Genomic DNA, 23741 nt, shown 5'->3' with positions numbered 1-23741 from the left:
TTGAACCTGGGAGGCAGAGGTTACAGTGAGCTGAGGGCACAGTGAGCTGAGGTCATGCCACTGCATTCCAGCCTGGGCAAAAAAAAAAAAAAAAAAATAGTAGATGGGTTAATTATAACAAGGTTGGGGAGCAAATTCAACTCCTATGACAAATAGTTTACAACTTTATATGAACAAACAATTCTTTCTACAAATATTTTAACAATTGTCATTTCCTATAATAAACATTTATAGTAGCAAGGTTACAAGTCAATAGCTCTTGGAAATATTACTATATTATAAACTTTAAATATTAGATAGGAATGTTCTTTGCCCCTTTTTGGCAAGCAGACTTAGAAATTTAGCTTTATGAGGCCAGGTGCAGTGGCTCATGCCTGTAATCCCAGCACTTTGGGAGGCCAAGGCGGGCAGATCACGAGGTCAGGAGATTGAGACCATCCTGACTAACATGGTGAAACCCCGTCTCTACTAAAAATACAAAAAATTAGCTGGGCATGGTGGCGGGTGCCTGTAATCCCAGCTACTGGGGAGGCTGAGGCAGGAGAATGGTGTGAACCCGGGAGGCGGAGCTTGCAGTGAGCCGAGATCGCGCCACTGCACTCCAGCCTGGGCGACAGAGCAAGACTCCGTCTTAAAATTTAAAAAAAAAAAAAAATTGGCTTTATGATAAAATGCAGAATATGTAAATATTTAATTTAAATTATGGCAGCTCTTCGGTAAATATTCACTTGCTATCTTCTTTATCTAGCTAGATAGAGGAATGCTAACAGCTAACACATGTTCTCCATTCCCACAGTCTTGTCTTTACTACTTTGAGTCATTGGTTCCCAACCACATGGGACTCAACATCCCCCTTTGATAATACATTTTTTTAAAATTCTCCCTTTTCTACCCTGAAATAAAACAATAGATATGTAAAAATATAACCTACCTGTATGTATAACCTCAGGTGGGAAAATCAATATAATGCCCTAACCATAATATAAAGGAAAGCATTTTTTAACAAAATACATATTTTAGCATGTAAATATTAGGGCACGACTGCACTGTGAGACCTAACGTAGTCATGAGGTGCTTCCACCTATTTGTGAAATAACCACGAACACGTAAGCAGCAAATACTGACTGGCAAATGGGTGTTATGTTGATAATTATAAAAACTCTAAAACCACCGGGCGTGTTGGCTCACACGTGTAATCCTAGCACTTTGGGAGGCTGAGGCGGCAGATCACTTGAGGTCAGGAGTTCGAGACCAGCCTGGGCAACATGGTGAAACCCCATCCCTACTAAAATGCAAAAGAAAAATTAGCCGGGCATGGTAGCTGTAATCCCAGCTACTCAGGAGGCTGAGGTAGGAGAATTGCTTGAACCCAGGAGGCGGAGGTTGCAGTGAGCGGAGATTGTGCTACTGCACTCCAACCTGGGTGACAGAGCGAGACTTCGTCTCCAAAAAAAAAAAAAAATTCCAGGCCAGGCACGGTGGCTCACGCCTGTAATCCCAGCACTTTGGGAGGTCAAGGCGGGTGGATCACAAAGTCAGGAGATCGAGACCATCCCAGCTAACACTGTGAAATCCCATCTCTACTAAAAAAATACAAAAACTTAGCCAGGCATGGTGGCGGGCACCTGTAGTCCCAGCTACTCAGGAGGCTGAGGCAGGAGAATGGCATGAACCTGGGAGGCAGAGCTTACAGTGAGCCGAGATCGCACCACTGCACTCCAGCCCAGGTGACAAAGTGAGACTCCAACTCAAAAAAAAAAAAGAAAACCTCCAAAACCACGAGCAGTGTTGTTATCAGTGACCTATGATTCCACAATCACAATGTAGAATCTTTCAAGTTATATAGTAGTTGCATTTCTGGAAATTTTAGTATTTATTAAAGCTGTGTTTAAAAAAAAAAGGTTCTAGGCCCAAGTAATTATAAATATTGAAATATTATAGGTATTTTCACCTGCAAGAATGTCTGGCTAGACATTGAAAAGTTGTACAGGATGAGGGAAAGTTTTTTATTATGTAGGACTCATCTCATTTGGCACCCCTCCCATAATGCAGATATCAATATCCAGTAAACTTCTATGATAACCATAAAATTATCCGCACAGATTTCCAAAGCATGCATAGTAGGGAAGTAAAGCACCCATTTAAAGTTCGTATTAAATGTTTCTGATTTTTGGCATGTAGCTTCAACTGCTTTAATTACCTTATTTCATCAATTCTAAAGCTCACTCTTATTTTTCTCATTTTAACATCACTAAAATTGTCTTATAATTGATGTGACAGGAAAGTATTGTACTATTTAATTGGCATCATTTTCTGATGCATAAAATAATGGTACATCTTAAGATATGATGTCTTAGATTTGATAAAATGCAATACGCTTATACTTAGGGCTTAAATTTTTTATTTCTGTAAGTGAAAATGGGTACAAATAATGGATTGGAGAGACATTGTGTAAAAACCAATACATGAGGCTTCATGATTGAAAGGTGAAAGCAGCTGTGCAAGTGGAGGTTTTGTTTTGTTTTTGTTTTGTTTTCATGGTACACCTGAGAATGAGTGGTATGGAAATGAAATTCTCATCGGGCGCGGTGGCTCACGCCTGTAGTCCCAGCACTTTGGGAGGCCGAAGCGGGCAGATCACTTGAGGCCAGTAGTCAAGACCAGCCTGGCCAACGTGGTGAAACCCCATCTCTACTGAAAATACAAAAAATTAGCCAGGCATGGTGGCACATGCCTGTAGACCCAGTTACTTGGGAGGCTGAGGTGGGAGAATCACTTGCACCTGGGAGGCAGAGGTTGCAATGAGCTGACATTGAGCCACTGCACTCCAACCTAGGCAACAGAGCAAGACCCTGTCTCAAAAGAAAAAAAGAAAGACAGAAAATGAAATTAACTCCTTTTCAGATGGCTTACATATGAAGGAACGGTTACACCCAGATGTTGTCAGTGTATAGGTGCATGACCAAAAAAACTAAAGTGTGTTCAACAGGCTTTTCTCTGATCTGTGGGTACAGGTTCTGTGACCATCATTTATGAAAAGTGTGGATTAATTAAAGCACAGAGTGACTAAAGGCAAGGTTTTATGCAGAAAGTGTTTTTCAGCCTCAGAATCCCAGGTGTAGAATGTACTTCTGAGAAGCACAGCCTTGAGTGGAAGACTCAGAACAACCCATCCCTACTATCAGAAACAACTCAAAACAGGATTTACTGGCTATGACCTTTATGAGAGATAATGGCTAAGAGACAAAATAATCACTTTCAGTTGTTTTTGGCCTTTTTTGAAGGGAGTCTAATTTGATGGAGGAAACATTAAGATTGAACACTCAAAAAGACTCTAATCTGCTGAGGATGCCTACCATCAAAGTGTTGTCAGAGATAAGCAGTATCCTTGGATAACACATCTTTCCATTTCTTACCACTTCTATAGTTCAGTGTGGAATAGGTCAGGACAGAGCACAGTAATCCCAAGCAGGCCTAATCCTGGGAAGAAATCCCTCATATCCACAGTGGCAGGTGGAGAATGGACTGTCAGTACTAGTAGATGATAGTTTACTGACAGAGAAATCTTATCTCTGAATATCAGAATCTTAGAGGAAAGTTGTTGTCTTATAAACAATAATTTTTATTTTTATTTCTTTTTATTTATTTATTTTATTTTGTTTTATGAGACAGAGTCTCACTCTGTTGCCTGGGCTAGAGTGCAGTGGCGTGATCTCAGCTCCCTGCATCCTCCGCCTCCCCGGTTCAAGCAGTTCTCCTGCCTCAGCCTCCCAAGTAGCTGGGATTACAAGCACCCGCCACTATGCCCAGCTTATTTTTTGTATTTTTAGTTGAGGCGGGGTTTCATCATGTTGGCCAGGCTGGTCTCAAACTCCTGACCTTGTGATTCTCCCGCCTCGGCCTCCCAAAGTGCTGGGATTACAGGCGTGAGCCACTGTGCCCAGCCAGCAATAATTTTTAAAGTAGTGTTAAATTTTTAGAAAAATTATTATAAAAAGTGGAAAGAAGTGAGTTCTCACATGCAAAATTATTTAATGAGATTGGGTAACTCACCTAGTTTAGTGACCTTTGTTCTTATGAGTAAAGTGTAGATTAATATCTTGTCTTATATATTTCAGACAGATGCCTTGGGGAAACAGTCTGTGAAGAGAGGATTCACTAAGGACAAGGTAGGTTTCTAATTAAACAGAGGAAAAAAAGCTTGAAGTCATATGGTACATCTAGAACAAGAGGCTGCAAATTTGAACATAAGTACTGTGGTTCAATTATTTTGTGTAAGGTGATTTTCCATCTGTAAAAGTGAGAAATATTTCTTTTTTTTTTTTTTTTTTTTTTTTGAGATGGAGTCTCGCTGTGTCTCCCAGGCTGGAGTGCAGTGGCATGATCTCGGCTCACTGCAAGCTCCGCCTCCCGGGTTCACACCATTCTCCCGCCTCAGCCTCCCAAGTAGCTGGGACTACAGACGCCCGCCACCACGCCCAGCTAGTTTTTTGTATTTTTAGTAGAGACGGGGTTTCACCATGTTAGCCAGGATAGTCTCGATCTCCTGACCTAGTGATCCACCCGCCTCGGCCTCCCAAAGTGCTGGGATTACAGGCTTGAGCCACCGCGCCCGGCCAGTGAGAAATATTTCTATGAACTTTTGTGTCCTTGACCATGACCCCTAGCATAGCAGTTTAATTAAAAATAACAACCAAACTTTCTCCTCTTACCAGCTGCAAAGTGCCGCAGGACTCATTGGTAAGGGTGAAGCATTTGGGAAGTACATGGCAACCTAATAGAAACTCTTCAGGAACAGAACTGTGAAAACCTGTCTAGGCTTGGGGGCTCACTTTCTCTGAGCATGTGGGTTTTCTTTTTTTTTTTTTTTTTTTTTTTGAGACGGAGTCTCGCGCTGTGTCACCCAGGCTGGAGTGCAGTGGCGCGATCTCGGCTCACTGCAAGCTCCGCCTCCCAGGTTCACGCCATTCTCCTGCCTCAGCCTCCGAGTAGCTGGGACTACAGTCGCCCGCCACCACGCCCGGCTAGTTTTTTGTATTTTTAGTAGAGACGGGGTTTCACCATGTTAGCCAGGATGGTCTCGATCTCCTGACCTCGTGATCCACCCGCCTCGGCCTCCCAAAGTGCTGGGATTACAGGCTTGAGCCACCGCGCCCGGCCTGTGGGTTTTCTTATACTTGTTTTCTGCTTTTGGAAATCTGTTTCACTGTCTTGATGTGTTTGCCACAGGCTTAGAGATAAGAGTTAAGCTGTTTTGTTTTGTTTTGTTTTGGTTTGTTTTAATTATGTGTTAATTGGTTTTTATTTTCTCTTTGAAGACTCTCAGTTCAATCTTTAACATTGAGATGGTAAAAGAAAAGACTGCAGAAGAAATAAAACAGGTAATGAATGAAAATGGGCTGGCATGCTCTATGAAAATGTGAATTCTGTGAACCAAATCTGAGAGTACATCTTCTGACACCTCTTTCTAGCCATAATGAAAGGTGATAATAAAAGGCAAAAGTGATGAATTACTTGAAGAACAATGTCATAAGAAAACTTGTCTTCTTTGTAACTCTTATATGTCTAATCAACTTGTATTTCTACTTTCTTTTTCCTTGCTATAATCCACATCTCCTGTAACCCTCATCAGTACTTTATACCTGGATTACTGCACTACCTTTCCAAATAGGTTTCCCTGCTCCTATTTTTTCCACTCCATCCATAATATGCTCATCAACTGAGTCCTCTGAAACTTCTTCTTTCATTATGGAGAAGTATAGTGTATTGGTTTAAAAATACAGACTCTAGAACCAAGCTGCTGGTTTTAAGTCCTAGCTCTGCCACTTACTAGCTATAGGACTTGGACAAGTTAACTTATCTGGGCCCTAGTTTCCCTGTTTAATTAAAGTGGAGCAAATAATAGTACTTACCTTATAGAGTTATTTGGATAATTAAGTGAGTTAACATTTTTTATCACTTAGAACAGTCCCTGGCACAGAGTAAGTGCTATATTTATGTCTTTAAATAAGTGGGAAAAAAATATATTAGGAACCTGGTCACAAATGTTCAATGACTTCCTGTATTCCTTTTCTTGGCATTCATAGCTCTCCATTATCAAAGGACTTTCTGCAGGAAGCTTCCTGAACACTTTCCTTCAAAGCACTCAAGAGCTATCCTGCCTGTTTGGTCATTTATATTTTTATACCTGTGATTCTTTTCTCTCTAATAAGCTATTTTTTTCCAGCATTCCTTATAGTTCCATGAATTATATATTAGGTAGATTGAAAGGATCAAAAGAATAATAAAAGCAGCATACTCTGTATCAGGTACAATGCCTAATGCTTCATATGCATTATTTCATTAAATTCTTTTAACCACCCCGTGAAGTGGGTGCCATTATTCCCAGTTTACAATTGAGGAAACTGTGACTTAAAGAGATTATGTAACTTAGTCAGTGGTAGAGCTGAGACTCAAACCCATGTCTATTTGACTCTGCATCATATTCCCAGAACTGGAAGTTGTGCTAGTTACCATGGGTTTCCTTTGGATGCTGTATCATTTATTTTAGCACACATTTAATGCATACCAATTAAATGTCAGACTTTGTGCCAGATACAGAGATAAATGACAGAATCTTCATCCCCAAGGAGTTTTAGCCTCCACAAAATGGATCAGATCAGCACAGGGTTCTTTCTGTTAATAGAGGCATATGCAAAGTGTCAGGGAGAACTCAGGCTGTGCCTTTGGGAAGAAGTGCCAAAGGAACATGGACACTTTAGGGGAAAATTAAATAAAAGTAATCAGAATATGGGCTGGGCACAGTGGCTCACGCCTGTAATCCCAGCACTTTTGGAGGCCAAGGCGGGTGGATCATGAGGTCAGGAGATTGAGACCATCCTGGCTAACACAGTGAAACCCCGTCTCTACAAAAAATTAGCCTGGCATGGTGGCAGGTGCCTGTAGTCCCAGTTACTCAGGAGGCTGAGGCAGGAGAATGGCATGAACCCGGGAGGCGGAGCTTGCAGTGAGCCAAGATTGCACCATTGCACTCCAGCCTGGGCGACAGAGTAAGACTATGTTTCAAAAAATAAATAAATAATCAGAATATGCTGTCCTTAAAATGAGAAGACAGTGTTTTGACATGCAAAAAAAGAAAAGGTAAAGCAACCTTATGCCACATTGAAAGTAGTTTCCATAGGTCCTAGGAGTTAATAGTCCTTTTGTGCTCTGTGTTGATTAGATGGATCACACTTTGATTAGTATCTTCCACTGGGGCCCCATATTTTAACAGAAATGTTGACCAAAGCAGACCAACTCTAAAGGAAGTTGACCCATTCTTCAACACTAGCTCACTGTGGTGTTACCTTGGTTATGATACCCTCCTCTACTTCTATGCCTTTGTTAGTGTTGTCATTCTCTGCTTCAAATGTGTCTCTTACCTCCTTCTCCTGCCTTACCTGTTATCTTCCCAGCATCCTTATTTCCCTACTAACTCCTAATCATTCTTCAGGATACAGTTCAAGTGTCCCTTCCTCTGGCACTTTTCCCTGCCCTGGGTTAAATGCCTCTTTTATATTACATATTTCTTATTATGTCACAATCATCTGTCATTCAACCAACATTTTTGAGTATTTTTTGGGTTGCAAGGCATTGGTGACAACACAGCAGATACCTGCCTACAGGGGGCTTGCAAACTAGTGAGGGAAATAGATCCAGATGCAAATGATCTTATTATGAAGTAGCATATCCTAGACATCTTAAGAGAGGTATAAAATATGAAAGCAAGGGGGAGGAAATAAATAAAGTAGAAAAGCAACTCATAGGAAAACTTCTGACTGTATTATCAAGGGAGACTACATGGAAGAAGAAGCATATAGGCTCAGCTTCAGAGGACAGGAAGAATTTGGGAGGTCAGAGGTAGGAAAGAAAGGCTTTCTAGTCAGAGCCAATAACATGTAAAAAGGCATGGGAAGGCAAAAAAAAAATGGTAGTAAAAAATAAGAATACGGACCATCTATATGATGTTAATGGTAAATAATAAAAAGACACAATATTGCATATATGCTACATCTATGTATACTGTAAAAGAAAAATTCTTAAGACATACTGGAAAGAAAATAACAGTGGTCTTTGTTAGGGTGGTACGACTATGGGCATTTTTTCCTTTTCCCTATTTTCTAATTTTCAAATTTTATTATATAATTTTTTTATTCCCTACTTTTTGGTATTTGCATCATGAAGGTCAACTGTACCTTCCTTGTTCTTTAGTGCCAAGCAGAGGTAGGACTTCTGATTGGTGCATACCATAGATCCAACAGACCTTATCTCTTCCACATGTAGAAGACTTTCTGGAAGCAGGATTTTAAGAGCTGCCTGTAACATGCCAATAATATCTAACATGGTTTTGCTGTGTCCCCACCCAAATCTCATCTTGAATTGTAGTTCCCATAATCCCCACATGTCATGGGAGGGACTCAGTGGGAGGTAATTGAATCACAGGGGCAGTTACCTCCATGCTGTTCCCATGATAGTGAGTTCTCATGAGATCTGATGGTTTTATAGAGGGCCTTTCCCCCTTTTGCTCCTTCTTCTTCCTGTCACCATGTGAAGGACGTGTTTGCTTCTCCTTCCGCCATGATTGTAAGATTCTTGAGGCCTTCCCAGCCCTGTGTAACGTGAGTCAATTAAACCTCTTTCCATTATAAATTACCCAGTCTCTGGATTAAGAAAATGTGGCACATTTATACCATGGAATATTATGCAGTCATAAGAAAGGATGAGTTATTGTCCTTTGCAAGGACATGGATGAAGCTGGAAACCATCATTCTCAGCAAACTATCACAAGGACAGAAAACCAAACACCACATGTTCTCACTCGTAAGTGGGAGTTGAACAATGAAAACACATGGACACAGAGTGGGGAACATCACACACTGGGGCCTGTCGTGGGGTTGGGAGAGGGATAGCACTGGGAGAAATACCTAATGTAAATGACAAGTTGATGGGTTCAGCAAACCACCATGGCACATGTATACCTATGTAACAAACTTGCACGTTGTGCACATGTACCCTAGAACTTAAAGTATAATAATAAAAATGATAATAAATAAATTGCCCAATCTCGGGTATATCTTTATTAGCAGTGTGAGAATGGACTAATACAATATCTAACAAAAGCTAACATTATTTGTCGTGTTTATTCTGTGACAGGTGCTGAGCTAAGCACAGACCTACATTATTTCAGCTAGTCGTGACAATTGTGTGAGGTTATTATTGCTATTTTATTGATGTTATTTAGGGAGTTTTCAGTAATTTGCCCAAGGTAGTATAGCTAGTAAATGACTGGAGCTGAGATTCACATCCAGGTCTGCCTGACTCTGAACCCTGAGCCCCAGTCCTGACTCTCTGGGAAGGCTCACAGTTGGCTGGGGAAGTGTGGGTTTGGGGAGGAAATAAAAATGTGAAAAAAAAGAAGTTGTCTATCACACACAACTTATTAAGAGGAATGATTTTTAAAGTCATAGAATCAGTTTCTCTGTCAGGAATTTGTTATTAAGAGTTACAGTTTAATCATCTATAAGAGTGGGTTGTATTAAATCTTTTTTGTAATGTGCTAGTAATGAAAGCGTTACATTGGGTTTTTCTTCTCTGTTATCAAATAGCATATTCCTCTGAACAATGAAAGGTGTCACCATTTCTTGGCACATGTTGAAAAGATTACCCACATGTCACAGACACCCCTCTCTTTTCTGTACAGATTTGGCAGCAATATTTTGCAGCAAAAGATACAGTCTACGCAGTTATTCCTGTAAGTAGTTTGGAGGGGGAAATGAAAGTGTTACAACATGAAAGTCAGTTCTCTAACCTTAGCAGGCAGTTGCCTTTACTTTTCCTATGTTTATTGCCTCTTGAGAAGCTGCATTTTACAGCCCTGAGAGTTTTTATTATGCCCTGAGCACCAGAGATTGGAAGCTCCATATGGTATATTTATGGCTCTTGTTTTCCTTCTTTCTACTTTAGAAATGTCTCTGAGTCAAGTCTCTGACAAGGGAGCGTGGTATAAGTTCATGTTGCTGAGTAATTTCCAGATGTCTTTTTTTTCTTACTGATGTTTTCCAACCAAGCTGTTGGAATTTAAGACAGGGCCTGTAGCATGGCTTTTTTCCCTTCTTGCCTATAAGCGACCTATGCCTGAGCTGAGTTGGAGCCTCTTCCTAGTCTTTCTCTGGCGAATATTCCCCTTAGCAAATGGCATTTTCTTGGTCTTTCCCTTCTTGAAATTATTCTTAGAGATGGTCACCATCTACTGCTTGACCATTAAGGTCTGTGACAGAGAAGGGATGCTGCTGGCTTCTCTGGTTTAATGTTTTGCTGGCCTCCACTATAATAAAGCATTTGAAGTAATGGATTATCAGCTAGTTCTTTAATTGCTTTTCCCTGAAGGAGGGGTGGGGGCTTAGGTTAAGTTTCTATCAAGCACACAAAGGTATACAGAGATTATATGAGTAAATGTAAGATTAAGGAGGAAAACATATAGATGGAGGATAAAGCCAGGCCTTTTGGTAGTTATGATGGTATCACTATCTTTTTTTTTTAATCTCTCATATATGTATACCCTTATGCTACATGAATTCAACAGCCAGAAGAAGAGTCTTCTCTTTTGTGATGTTTTAGATCTCTGATACTGACTCATTGTTTGAACAGGCCTTCTCAGCTCTCCCTCAAACTGACTTGGTGACTTGATGTCTCTGACACTTGTTAAAGTTCTCTGGAGCATTTGGAGCATTGGTGCACCTAGTCTTTACACATAATTCTGACAATGAACAGCAAAACAGACGTCTGGTTTTTCCTGTCTTTCTGTCATAAGAGTGATTTGAAAATAATGACACTTAAAAGACTGTTTTAGTTGTATTATAATTCTAGAATTCAGTCTTGATGAATTTTCATGTGATTGTGGCCTTTTGTGTTTTTTGTGTAGGTTAACTTTATTCTTTTCCAACCTGCAGGCAGAAAAGTTTGATTTGATCTGGAACCGGGCTCAGTCCTGTCCAACAGTAAGTTTCTGGTGGTCATGTAAGGGTTGCTTATCAATGTTGCCAAACAAGTATTTTCCAACCAATCACATCATATTCCATACTGTCTCACATGTTTTAGTGCTCTGTTTACTTAATAAAGATGCTCACATGTTGATTGTACTAATAAGTGACATTTTCAGCCTTATGAAATCATGTGGGTTTGGCCCAGTAAGCGTCTGGCTTTTTAGCTCCCTACCACATCAGCCCTTTCTGATGCAGATCTTAATCTATCAGTACAAGTGCATTTTGGAAGACATCTGAGACCTTAATCTTTTCAACTTTTTTTTTTTTTTGCTTTCATTATTATTTTTAATTGACATAATTATACATATTTATGGGGTACAGTGTGATATTTCAATACATGTGTGCAGTGTGTAATGATCAAATCAGAATAATTAGCACATCTGTCACCTCAAACATTTATCATTTCATTGTATTGGTAACATTCAGAATCCATTCTTCTAGCTACTTGAAAATATACAATAAACTGTTGTTAATTATAGTAATCTATAGCACCATAGAATACTAGAACATATTTCTCCCATCTAGCTCTACTTTTTATCCCTTAACCAACCTTTGGCTATTCCCTCCTCTAGTAACCACTGTTCTGCTCTCTACTTCTATGAGATTAGGTTTTTTGGGTTTTTTTTTTAGCTTCCAGCATACGAGTGAGAACATGTGGTATTTGTCTTTCTGTGCCTGGCTTATTTCACTTAACGTAATGTTCTTCAAGCTCATCCATGTTGTCACAAATGACAGAATTTGTTTTTTTTGTGTATGGCTAAATAGTATCCCATTGTGTATAGACACCACATTTTCTTTATCCTTTCATTTGTTGATGGACAGTTAGGTTGATTCTATATCTTGGCTATTGTGAATAGTGCTGTAGTAAACATGGGAGTGCAGATATCTCTTCAACATACTGATTTCCTTTCCTTTGGATATATATCCAGTAGTGGGAATGATGGATCATGTGGTAATTCTCTTTTTAGTTTTTTTGAGGAATCTTTATAATGTTTTCCATAATGGCTATACTAATTTACGTTCCACCAACAGTATATAAAAGTTCCTTTTTCTCCACATCTTCACCAGCGTTTTTTTTTGTTTTTGTTTTTGTTTTTTTTCATTTAGAGATGAGGTCTTACCGTGTTGCCCAGGATGGCCTTCAACTCCTGGCCTCAAATGACCCTCCCAACTCAGACTCCCAAAGTGCTGGGATTACAGGTTGTCTTTTTTTTTTTCATAATAGCTGTTCAAACTGGGCTGAGATGCCAGTTTTATTGGCAGTTTTCCTCACCGTTTTGGCTATGCTATCCTGGTAATATGTGCCTAAAAGGAATTAAGAGGTTGTAGCTGAAATACTGAGCTGTCAGAAGGCCTAAGGGAAAAGGAGTAGGTGGGATGGACCAGCTAACTTGGTATCAGTAATGATTTCTCAGGTTTTCAAAACGTTTTTGGAAACATTGCTGAAAACAGAGAATACCTAAGTAAGTGGAAATGATATATACCATATTCATGGATTGGATGGCTCAGCTTGTTACATTTTGTTTTGTTTTGTTTTTTGAGACAGGATGTTACATTGTTGCCCAGGCTGGAGTGCAGTGGTGTGATCATAGCTTACTGCAGCCTCAATCTCTTGGGCTCAAGCAATACCCCCACCTCAGCCTTCTAAGTTGCTGGGATTACAAACATGCACCCCCACGCTCAGCTAATTTTTTTTTTATGTTTAGTAGAGACAAGATCTCATTTATGTTGCCAAGGCTGGCCTCAAATTCCTCAGCTCAAGCAATCCTCCTGCCTCAGCCTCCCAACGTGCTGGGATTACAGGTGTGAGCCACTGTGCCTAGCCTTTGGTATTGTTAAGGTGTCACTTCTCTCCTAATTGGTCTCTAGATGAAATACAATACCATTCAAAACCCCACTAGGCATTTAAGAAATTGATGAGCTGGTTTTAAAATTTTACTTGGATATTTAAAGGACCTGAGATAGCTAAAACAATTTTGAAAAAGAACAAAGCTTGAGGACTTACATTTCCTGATTTCAAGACTTATTACAAAGATACAGTAATTAAAACAGTATGATATTGGCACAAAGATAGACATGTAGATTAATGGAACAGAGTAGAGTCCTGAAATAGACAAACATGTATGTGGTTAGTTGTTTTTCAACAAAGGTGTCAATAAATTAGAGAAAGGATAATCTTTTCAACAAATGCTGCTAAAACAATTGAAGATTGTGCACACACAAAAAAAGAACCTCTACTTTTACCTCACAGTGTATACAAAAATTAAAGTAGATCATAGAAGTAAATGTAACTGTTGTTTTTTTTTTTTTTTGGAGATGGCGCTTCCTTTGTCACCCAGGGTGCAATGTGGTATGATCTCAGCTCACTGCAACCTCCGCCTCCCAGGTTCAAGCTATTCTCCTGCCTCAGCCTCCCAAGTAGCTGGGATTAGCCACCACTCTGGGCTAATTTTTCTGTTTTTAGTTGAGACAATTTTTTTTTTTTTTTTTTTGAGTCAGAGTCTTCTTCTGTTGCCCAGGCTATAGTGCAGTGGCGTGATCCCTGCTCACTGCAGTCTCTGCCTTCCAGGTTCAAGCAATTCTTGAGCCTCAGCCTCCTGAGTAGCTGAAGTTACATGAGCCCACCACCACACCCAGCTAATTTTTATATTTTTAGTAGAGACAGGGTTTCACCATGTTGGCCAGGCTGGTCTCAAAACTCCTGACTTCAATTGATCCGCCTGCCTCAGCCTCCCAAAATGCTAAAATTACAGGCATGAGTCACCGCACCTGGCCCATAAATGTAAGTTGTAAAGGAAAATAAAAAGAAGAAATCTAAATTACCTTGGGTTTGACAAAGATGTCATAAGTACATTACAAAAAGCATAAACTATAAAAGAAAAAAATCACCTTGGGCAATATAGTGAGACTTTGTCTCTACAAAAAAAATTTCAAGCACCTGTCATCCCAGCTGCTCAAGAGGCTGAGGTGGAAGGATCACTTGAGCCCTGGAGGTGGAGGTTATAGTGAGCCCAGACTGGACGACAGAGCAAGACCATGTCTCAAAACAATAAAAATAGGCCAGGTGTGGCGGCTAACCCTTGTAACCCCAGCACTTTGGGAGGCCAAGGTGGGTGCATCAGTTGAGGTCAGGAGTTCAAGACCAGCCCGACCAATATGGTTAAACCCCATCTCTACTAAAAATACAAAAATTAGCTAGGCATGGTGGTGTGTGCCTGTAATCTCAGCTACTCCAGAAGCTGAGGCATGAGAATCGCTTGAACCTGGGAGGTAGAGACTGCAGTGAGCCAAGGTCACACCACTGTACTCCAGGCTGGGTCACAGAGTGAGACCTGTCTCAAAAAAAATATAATAAATAAATTAGATTTCATCAAAATTAAAGCATTCTATTTGCATACCCAAATAGCTTCTACATTCATAGCAACATTAGTCACAATAGCCAAAAAGCATAAGCAGCTCAAGTTATATCAGAAACTCTTATAACTCAATAATAAGAGGACAGACCAATGGACAAAAGATTTGAACATTTTATCAAACAATGGCAGATAAGCACCTGAAAATATACTTGACAGCATTAGTCATAATGGGAATCCAAATTACAACCACAGTGAGATACCATTAGAATGACTAAAATTTCAAAAACTGATCATACCAAGTGTTGGTAAGAATGTGGCACACCTGGAACTCTCCTATACTGCTGGTCATATTGCAAAATGGTACAACCACTTTAGAAAATAGTTTGGTGGTTTCTTTAAAAATTAAGCATACACCTGCCATACTAACTAGCCATTCCATTTCTAGATATTTTCCCGAGAACTCAAAGCATATGTCCATAGAATGACTTGTGCACAAATGTTCAAGCAGCTTTATTTGTAACAACCAATGCTAGAAACAATTCAAATGTCTGTCACTAGTGCACAGGAATTGTGGAAAGAGAGAATGTGTGCATGTGTGTGTGTGTGTGTGTGTGTATACATACACAATGGAATAATATTCAGCAGTAAAAAGGAATGAACTATTGATACATTCAACAACATGGTGTTTTGCAAAGGGGCCATATGTGCAAAACGACCCCCAAATGCTGAAGGAGCTGAGAAACCAAAGAAGGAGGCAGACAAATCCAATTTGTGGGTACGGGTTGATTTACTGGGGGAACTTACAGACAGAAGTGTGGTATTGAGTGGCTGCAAGACAGGTAGATCTCCACGCCACAACCAGACAGACCCGATATATCTTATATCTTGGGGAAAGTATACATGCTCTGGAAGGAACGTGTAGGTGGATACAGTCATCACCGCCTGTGATTTCTGCAACGGCATCAAGGATTGTTTTGGAAGAAATTTACAGTGAATAGATGTTTCTACATAAAGAGTAATACATCAGCTAGACATTTGGGAGGCATTCCTGGACTTGGGGTTAATCAGAAGTCACATGTTGGACTAGCATTTAAAATAAAGTCACTCTTGTTCCCACACATGGATAGATCATGAAACAATCATGCTTAGTGAAAGTAACCAAACCAAAAAAGTACTTATTCTGTGGTTCCATTTTTATAAAATTCTACAAATGCACACTAACCCACAGTGGCAGAAAGCAAATCAGTGGTTGCTTAGGGACAGTGAGGGACAGGGAAGTATGAACTACAAAGGGCAAAGAAAACTTGGAAGTAATAACTATGTTCATTATGTTGATTTTTATTATGGTTTCACAATACACATATGTCAAACTCATCAAATGTATACTTTAAATATGTGCAATTTGTTGTATTTCAAGTGTACCTCAATAAAGCTCTAAAAAAGTATTTTCCCTAGCAAGGGATCATCTGTCAGGTAGGCACTAAGTTTATCTCATCTAATAATAAAAATTGGAGCCTGAGTGGTTGGCAATAAGAAGATAATTTGTGACTAATGTGTATTGGGCTGCTTTCTACTTTTGTTTTGTTCTGGCACCATTCTTTTCTCTGCTACTCATCCCCAATTCTAAACATCTTGAGCGTAAAACTTATTTTTCGGTGTTTAGCCTGGAGCCATGCTCCAATATCAACCTCACCTAATAGAATGTGAAGTAATTACAGCAATTGGAACAAGAGCTAATTCAGCAGCATTAGAAAGTTTGGAAATTGAAACACCCATCAAAAGAAGGATAAATAGTGATAAATTTCTACAGTAGAATTCCATACAACAGTGAGATATTTATGAATTAAGAGTTATAGATATCAACATGGATAAATCTCTGAAGCATAATGTGAAGTAAAAAAGTTGCAAAAGGATACATACACTTTGATAAGATTTAAGTTTTTAAACATATAAACTACTACTTTAAAAAAAAAATTTCTAGGCCGGGCGCGGTGGCTCACGCCTGTAATCCCAGCACTTTGGGAGGCTGAGGCGGGCGGATCACAAGGTCAGGAGATCAAGACCATCCTGGCTAACACGGTGAAACCCCGTCTCTACTAAAACTACAAAAAATTAGCCGGGTGTGGTGGCGGGCACCTGTGGTCCCAGCTACTCGGGAGGCTGAGGCAGGAGAATGGTGTGGGCCCGGGAGGCGGAGCTTGCAGTGAGCCGAGATCGCGCCACTGCACTACAGCCTGGGCGACAGAGCAAGACTCCGTCTCAGGAAAAAAAAAAAAAAAAAAAATTTCTAAAGACAGGGTCTCACTATGTTGCCCAGGCTGGTCTCAAACTCCTGGGCTCAAGCGGTCCTCCTGCCTCAGCCTCCCGAGTAGCTGGGACAACAGGCGCATGCCACCACACCCGGCAATCTTTTTATTTTTTTGTAGAGACGGGGTCTCACTATATTGCCCAGGTTGGCCTCAAACTCCTGAGCTCAAGTGATCCTCCCACCTTGGCCTTCGAAAGTGCCGGAATTACAGGTGTGAGCCACCATGCCTAGCCTGTAAACTACTACTTCTTACTTACAGTTATATACATATACATTTAAAGTATTAAAATATGAAAAAGAAGGATAGACACCAAATGCAGGATAGATGTTAACTCGGATGGGATTAGAGGGAATGCAGAGGGAACCTCAGTTGTATTTCTGATGCTGTCTTAGGTGGATTGATAAGTACATGAGTGTTTATTGCCTCATATGAATTTCTTAATTTTAAAAAAATGTTTTAGGCTGGGAGCAAGTGGCTCACGCCTGTAATCCCATCACTTTGAGAGGCTGAGGGAGGCGGATTGCTTGAGCCCAGGAGTTCAAGACCAGCTTAGGCAACATGGCAAAACCCCATCTCTACCCAGAAAAAAAAAAAAAGTAGTCAGGCTTAGTGGTGCACACCTGTAGTTCCAGCTACTTGGGAGGCTGAGTGGGAAGATCACCTGAGCCCAGCAGGTCAAGACTGCAATGAGCTATGATGATCATGCCTGCACTGCAGCCTGGACAACAGAGCAAGAACCTGTCTCAAAAAAATTTTAAAATGTTTTAAAAACTAAATATGGAGGAAATGGAATGAATGTTATAGGTGGTTGGATATAGAGCAAATGATTTCATTTATTCATCCATCTCCTTGTATATCTGTTTTTCAGTTTCTGTGTGCTCTGCCAAGAAGGGAAGGTTATGAGTTCTTTGTAGGACAATGGACAGGTACTGAACTCCACTTCACTGCACTTATAAATATTCAGGTAGGTGGCTTGGGCCCTTCCTCTAGAGGAAAGAGGACTATCCCTTGGTGGGACTAGAAACCCTTGCTGAGGCTCAAGGACACAGAATATCTACTTACTCCCAGCATGTATTATTGTGGCACACTTGAATTGTCATACTTTTTGTGGTGGACTAGTTTTCTAGGCCCTCCTCAATACCTAGAAATTGGAAAAGACTCCAAAACACCTTCTCTGACTACTTCTGGTTCTCTTTTGTCTCTTCCCCAGACCTCTAGTTGCACATACTGCATGTGCCTCATTTAACAAACATGCCTGAGTTATGATGGTTATATTTTCAACCCAAGCTAGAAGCCCCTTGAGGAAAGCTCCAAGTCTTAAATGTGTTTTATTAACTAAGTCAACACCTTCCAACATGCTAAGTGAATAGTTTCTGTTTAATAAATGTTATTTTGTTTGCTTTCTTCCTTTTTTCTTTGTTTTATTTCCAACAAAACAATATTAACTTAAATGTTAGATTCAAAACATTTAAAACTTTTAAAATAAAAGTCAATATTTTAAATCATAACTAGGATTGGCATTCTATATTTGGAGGCCAAATGTGGCAAAAAACAAGCATGAGTTATATTTGCTTTGAAGTTGGGGTAAAGAATGCAAAAATGAAGGAGCAGCTTTTTACTTTGCTATTTTGTAATACATCTAACAACCTTTTATTGAGCACATACTTTAATAACCGACATTTGATGTACTTACTATGTGCCACATGTTTTATATACATTATGTCCTTTAATCCTCACAAATACGCCATGAGATACTTACTGTTATTATTTCTAATTATGTAGAAGAAAGTGGCCTCAGAGAAGTTAGTTCACACTGTCTAATAAGTGATAGAGCCAGGTTTGAGCCCAGGTTATCTGACTCCAAACTCTGTGAACTTAATCATTATGGGACTGTGTTGGGAACTGTGCTAAGACTTGGAGATCTGTGAGACAAGGTTCCTGCCTTCATGGAGCTAATATTCAGGTATAGGAGAAAGAGCCAGAAACATAATTACAATAAAAGTGATTAATACAATATTAGGATGACGACCAAAATGATCAGTGTAACATTAGAAGTATGTTCAAGAAAAATGAGATGCTGAACTATTACAAGTACCCTAGTGATAGTTAGATATTTATAATTTAAAAGACTCGCTGAAATTTTAGAGATAAAGTCCAGGAATCTTCTTTTGAATGTAATTGTTTCCTCCTGTGCTATACAGGGGCTTTAGCTTTGAACCCATCCTCTCTACATAGTCTAGACTTCAGATTTAATAACCACTACTGCCCTGATCATTCTTCATAAAATTATGGTGTTTCCATCCTTCTCCCCTTCACCCCCCAACCCAGATTATATTTTAGAACTGCACATTACAAATCTGGCTCATGTGCAAACTCTCCAGCTACTGCTACAGCTTAAAAGAGCTCAGTCTTCAGAGCCAGCCAAGGGAAGTAGATTTCAGCTGTGAAATGCACTAGTCCATAAAAGTGGCAATTACACAAGCACATTGCTTTCTTTAGAACTTGATTTGGTAGCTGCTTGTGCCATTTTGTTTTTAAATGTATGGTCACAATGACAGATTCACTGCCTACTGTAAACATTTTCTGGGAAAAAACCAAAGCTTTTCCAGTTGAAGACACAAATAACACTGTGCAAACTGTCAGTTTCACTGTGCCTTTGCAGGCTGACCTTACTGCCACATACCAGTCCTCCAACTCACTAGCCACCCAAGGGGCTGTTAAGAGCCAGAATTTCCTCTAGACTGTCTATTGCTTTGAAATTGCAGTTTGTTGTGATGGTACCTTATTGTGCCTTGATAAGTGTTCCACCTTGCAGACCCGAGGGGAAGCTGCAGCCAGCCAGCTGATTTTATATCACTATCCTGAACTTAAGGAAGAAAAGGGCATAGTGCTGATGACTGCAGAAATGGATTCCACATTTCTGGTAAGAATTAATTTGTAAAACTCTTTGGATTTACCTCGTGGCACTGAAGGTATTACTATTCTGCCAAAGCTCGTGAGAGAGAATTTCAGAGAGCTACATATACATTGTTTCTTACTTATTTTAAAGTTGACAGTAAAGTTGTCTTGCTCAAGATCTTCCAATCTGAAGTTAGTACAGATCCTCAATCATTTATTCACAATTCTGAAACCCATGGGCTCTGAGAACAAAATGTTTTTGTTCTCATTTGATCACAAAATGTTTTTGTTCTCATCTGATCACAAAACTTGAACTCATTTGGTAACTGAATCTTTAAACTGATGTGAAACTACTTATATAACTAATCCCACTTGGTGTGGTGTATTATGCATTTTACTAGGGAAATATTAATGTGTTTGAATATGGGGAGTCACATAATATACAGTTATACAGTATCTATACCTATTATCTTTCTAAAATTCAATAATTCTGAATCTAAGACACATCAGGCCCTAAAGGTTTCAGATAAGGGATTGTAGACAAGTAAATTACGGCTTCTTAATTATAGGGAAGAGTTGTATGGAAGCCTGGGATAGCTCTCAATATTTTATCTTCCTTCATACTGTTCATTTGTACAACATTCATCATTTATAGTGTTTTTCTTTCCTCCTTTTCCCATTCCTAGATGAGAATCACTGAGATAGAGCATTGACCGTATGCTCATAGCTGATGGTGCCCACTGTGTTCTCTCTGCACATCCAGTTGCCAGGAGCAGTGTTGTGATTACTGTATATTGTTTATCTAGTCCTTGCTCATTTCAGCCACATTTATCTGGCAGAGGTTAAGTTCAGAATGTCCCCAAACAGTGGACACTTTCCCCTAACAGTCTTCATTACAGCACCCACTTATTTTTTCTCTTTATCTTACCAGCTGCATAGGGAGAAAGAAGTGATATCACTCAGCTGATATCTCACAGTAGCAGTGACCCACAAACCTAGGACACAATGAGGCTTCTACTTCCCTGTTATTCTTCAAGCTATTCAGTTCCATCTCTCCCATTCTTCCTTCCATGTTAACCCTTCCATTCATCACATTCAACTGAAAGTTAGCCACAATTCTGCCTGAGAATATGGAATTGCCATTAACTGAGATAGGCAAGATTGCAGGAGGAATAGGCTTGACAGGAAAATCAGGAGCTCACTTTTGGATGTGTTAAATCTGAGATGCCTATTAGTACCCAAGTAGTAGACAATTAGATATATGAGCCTGGACTTCATGGGAGAGGTCTAGGCTGGAGATGTAAATATGGGAGTTGTCAGCATACAGATTGTACTTAAAACCGTGGGACTGAATGAAATCAACCAAGGATGTAAGTAAAAATAGAGAAGAGAAGAGATCTAAGAACTGAGAGAAGGGTCTCCATCCCTGGAGAGATGAAGAAGCATCAGCAAAGATTAAGAAGGAATGGCCGTGAGGTAGAAGGAAAATTAAGATGGTAAAATGCCCTGGAAGCTAAAAGTGAATGTTTCAAGGAATAGGGACTGCTCAACTCACCAAATCTCCCTTGTTTATTAGGGCAAATGAGATGAGGACTGAGAATTTACTGATTTCACAAACATGGAAGTCACTGGGGGCCTTATAAGAGCAGTTTCATAAAAGTGTGATTGGAGTAGATTTAAGAGAAGATAGAAAGACAAACTGAAGAATCAGCATAGAAACTCTTTCAAGGGGCATTTCTATAAAGGGAAGGAGAGAATGGGGTATTAGCTGGAGGTGGAGAAGTGCACCCAAGAGTATCTTTTGTTTCAAATATGAGAAAGATGACATATTTGTATGCTGATGGGAAAGGTCCAGTTGAGGCTGGGCACAGTGGCTCACGCTTGTAATCCCAGCATTTTGAGAGGCCAAGGTGGGTGGATCACTTGAGCTCAGGAGTTTGAGACCAGTCTGGCCAACATGATGAAGCCCTGTGTCTACAAAAAATACAAAAATGAGCCAGGAATGGTGGCATGCACTTGTAATCTCAGCTGCTCGGAAGGCTGAAGTAGTAGGATCATTTACGCCCCAGCAGGAAAGGTTGCAGTGAGCCGAGATTGCACCATTGCACTCCAGCCTGAGCGACAGACCCAGACCCTGTCTCAAAAAAAAAAAAAGATAGATCCAGTAGAGAGGGATATGTTGATGATACAGGAGAAAGCAGGGAGAAGTGATATTTTTGAGTGGGCAAGTCTGGTAATGAGGGGTTGATCTTTACCAGGAATAAGATAGCAGGAGAGAAGCCAGAGTGTAAGGACACTGATACAATTAGATGGATAGAGGTAGTGGTATTAGTTTCCTGCAGATTGCTCAGTGAGAAGAAAGAAAAGTTATCAGCTGAAAGCAAGGTTGGAAAAGTGTTGGACATTTAAGTCAAAAAAAGGAAGTACAAAATTGTTGTCTAGGACAAGCGTCAGCAAACTATACAGCCTATGGGCCAAATCCAGCCCACTGCTTGTTGTTATAATGCCCATGAGTTAAGAGTGTTTTCTGCCTCTTTAAATGATTAGGGGGAAAACCTTTTTTTTTTTTGACCAGGCTGGAATGCAGTGGCACAATCTCGGCTCACTGCAACCTCCACCTCCCAGGCTCAAGCAGTTTTCCTGCCTCAGCCTCCTGAGTAGCTGAGATTACAGGCGTGTGCCACCATGCCCGGCTAATTTTTGTATTTTTAGTAGAGACAGGGTTTCACCATGTTGGCCAAGCTGGTCTCGAACTCCTGACCTCAGGTAATCCACCCACCTCAGCCTTCAGAAGTGCTGGGATTACAGGCGTGAGCCACCACGCCGGGCCAAAATCTCTTTATTCTTAAAGAAATACAGAAATTGTTTAATAATAAAAGCTATTGTTAAAGAAAAATAGTATTTCAAGTTTTATTAGAACACAGCCATGTTCATTTATTTACGTATTATCTATGGTCTGAAGGAAGTTAAAGGTGAATGCAAAGAAATGATTATTGACTGTGGAATGGAAGCTGGATAATGAGGAAAGTGAAAATATAAGGGAGGTTAGAGACAGTAAGAATTATGAGTCCTAATGGGTTGTGGCAGTTGGAAGTGAGCTGGAAAGATAGGACATAATTTGACCATGCGAGTGAGTGACAATATAGAGATTGTACTATATTTTCTGGTCTTCGGCAGAGCACAGCATCTAATCATATTAAAAGTGGATCCTAGAGGTCAGAGGAGGCCCATTCTGCTGTTTGCCATTTTTACCACCTCACTCTGGAGGTCTCAAACTGCTGCAATTGTTAAAATTTGCTTCCTGGCCTTTTAACATTTGACAGCATATAAGACAATACATATTTGCCTTGTATAAATCAGCTTGACTGTGAGGTTCCAATGTAGTATAGAACTAGACATGTTAGAACTTGTTGTACGTGACTTAGAGAAACTTAGAAGTATAACATGAATATATGATCCCCTGTATACTCACACATGAACTGTGCACTTTAGGCATAGTATTTCCAACTGTGGTAAAGCATTAATGTCAAATGAATCGACATACATGGAGACTAGAGATTTCTTCCAAACTAACTAACTTTAATGCTAAAAACTAATGGAATATTTAAAAACCTAGCTTTATTTGGCTCCACATCTATGTCAATGGATGATTTCATTGAAATGCAGTAAGTGCTAGGATAGACATGCAGAAGGTTCTAGGGATAGAGAGTGGGGCGGTATCCCTGGGCCAAAGGGAGTAATATTTCCTGGGGATGACACCGGACTGAACCTTCAAATAGCAGGAGTTTAGCCTGATAAAGAAGGGGAGAAATGTTTCAGACAGAGGGAATAGCATAAGGAAACACTAAGAGACATAAAATGACTTGGAGTATTGTAAAGAGTTTGGTATCACTTGTGTGTGTATGTATGTGTCTGTATATAAGGTTTGGTGGTTTGCGTTTAGAGATTCGGCTTTACCCTGAGGGCATGAAAAGAGTCATTAAAGGGTTTGAACAGAAAAGAACCCATAAAGAGTTGGATTTTAAGACCTAGCCTATTAATTATTAACCTTAATTATTTGCTTCCTAAACATTCTGTAGTTCAAGTCTAGTCAGTAT

The 23741-nt window shown here is 39.9% G+C and overlaps 1 protein-coding gene across 8 annotated transcripts in view; it reads left to right on the top strand.

Annotated features, from left to right (window-relative positions):
- Positions 1-23741, top strand: part of ATPAF1 (ATP synthase mitochondrial F1 complex assembly factor 1) — a 50308-nt gene that overhangs the window by 5278 nt on the left and 21289 nt on the right. For 7 of the 8 annotated variants that reach the window (XM_021941239.2, XM_021941236.2, XM_021941232.2 and 4 more), the window contains exons 3-8: positions 4119-4169; positions 5319-5381; positions 9740-9790; positions 10989-11036; positions 17615-17710; positions 19562-19669. In XM_021941239.2, the coding sequence (XP_021796931.2) occupies positions 4119-4169; positions 5319-5381; positions 9740-9790; positions 10989-11036; positions 17615-17710; positions 19562-19669 (417 nt within the window). Of the gene's footprint in view, positions 1-4118; positions 4170-5318; positions 5382-9739; positions 9791-10988; positions 11037-17614; positions 17711-19561; positions 19670-20330; positions 21592-23741 lie in introns of those variants that run through there. The other variant, XM_021941237.2, reaches the window with a different exon arrangement.

Source organism: Papio anubis, chromosome 1 (genome assembly GCF_008728515.1).
Source record: "Papio anubis isolate 15944 chromosome 1, Panubis1.0, whole genome shotgun sequence".
Taxonomy (NCBI): domain Eukaryota; kingdom Metazoa; phylum Chordata; class Mammalia; order Primates; family Cercopithecidae; genus Papio; species Papio anubis.
Note: the sequence above shows the minus strand (reverse complement) of the source record. Positions and strands in the feature narration are given on the sequence as shown.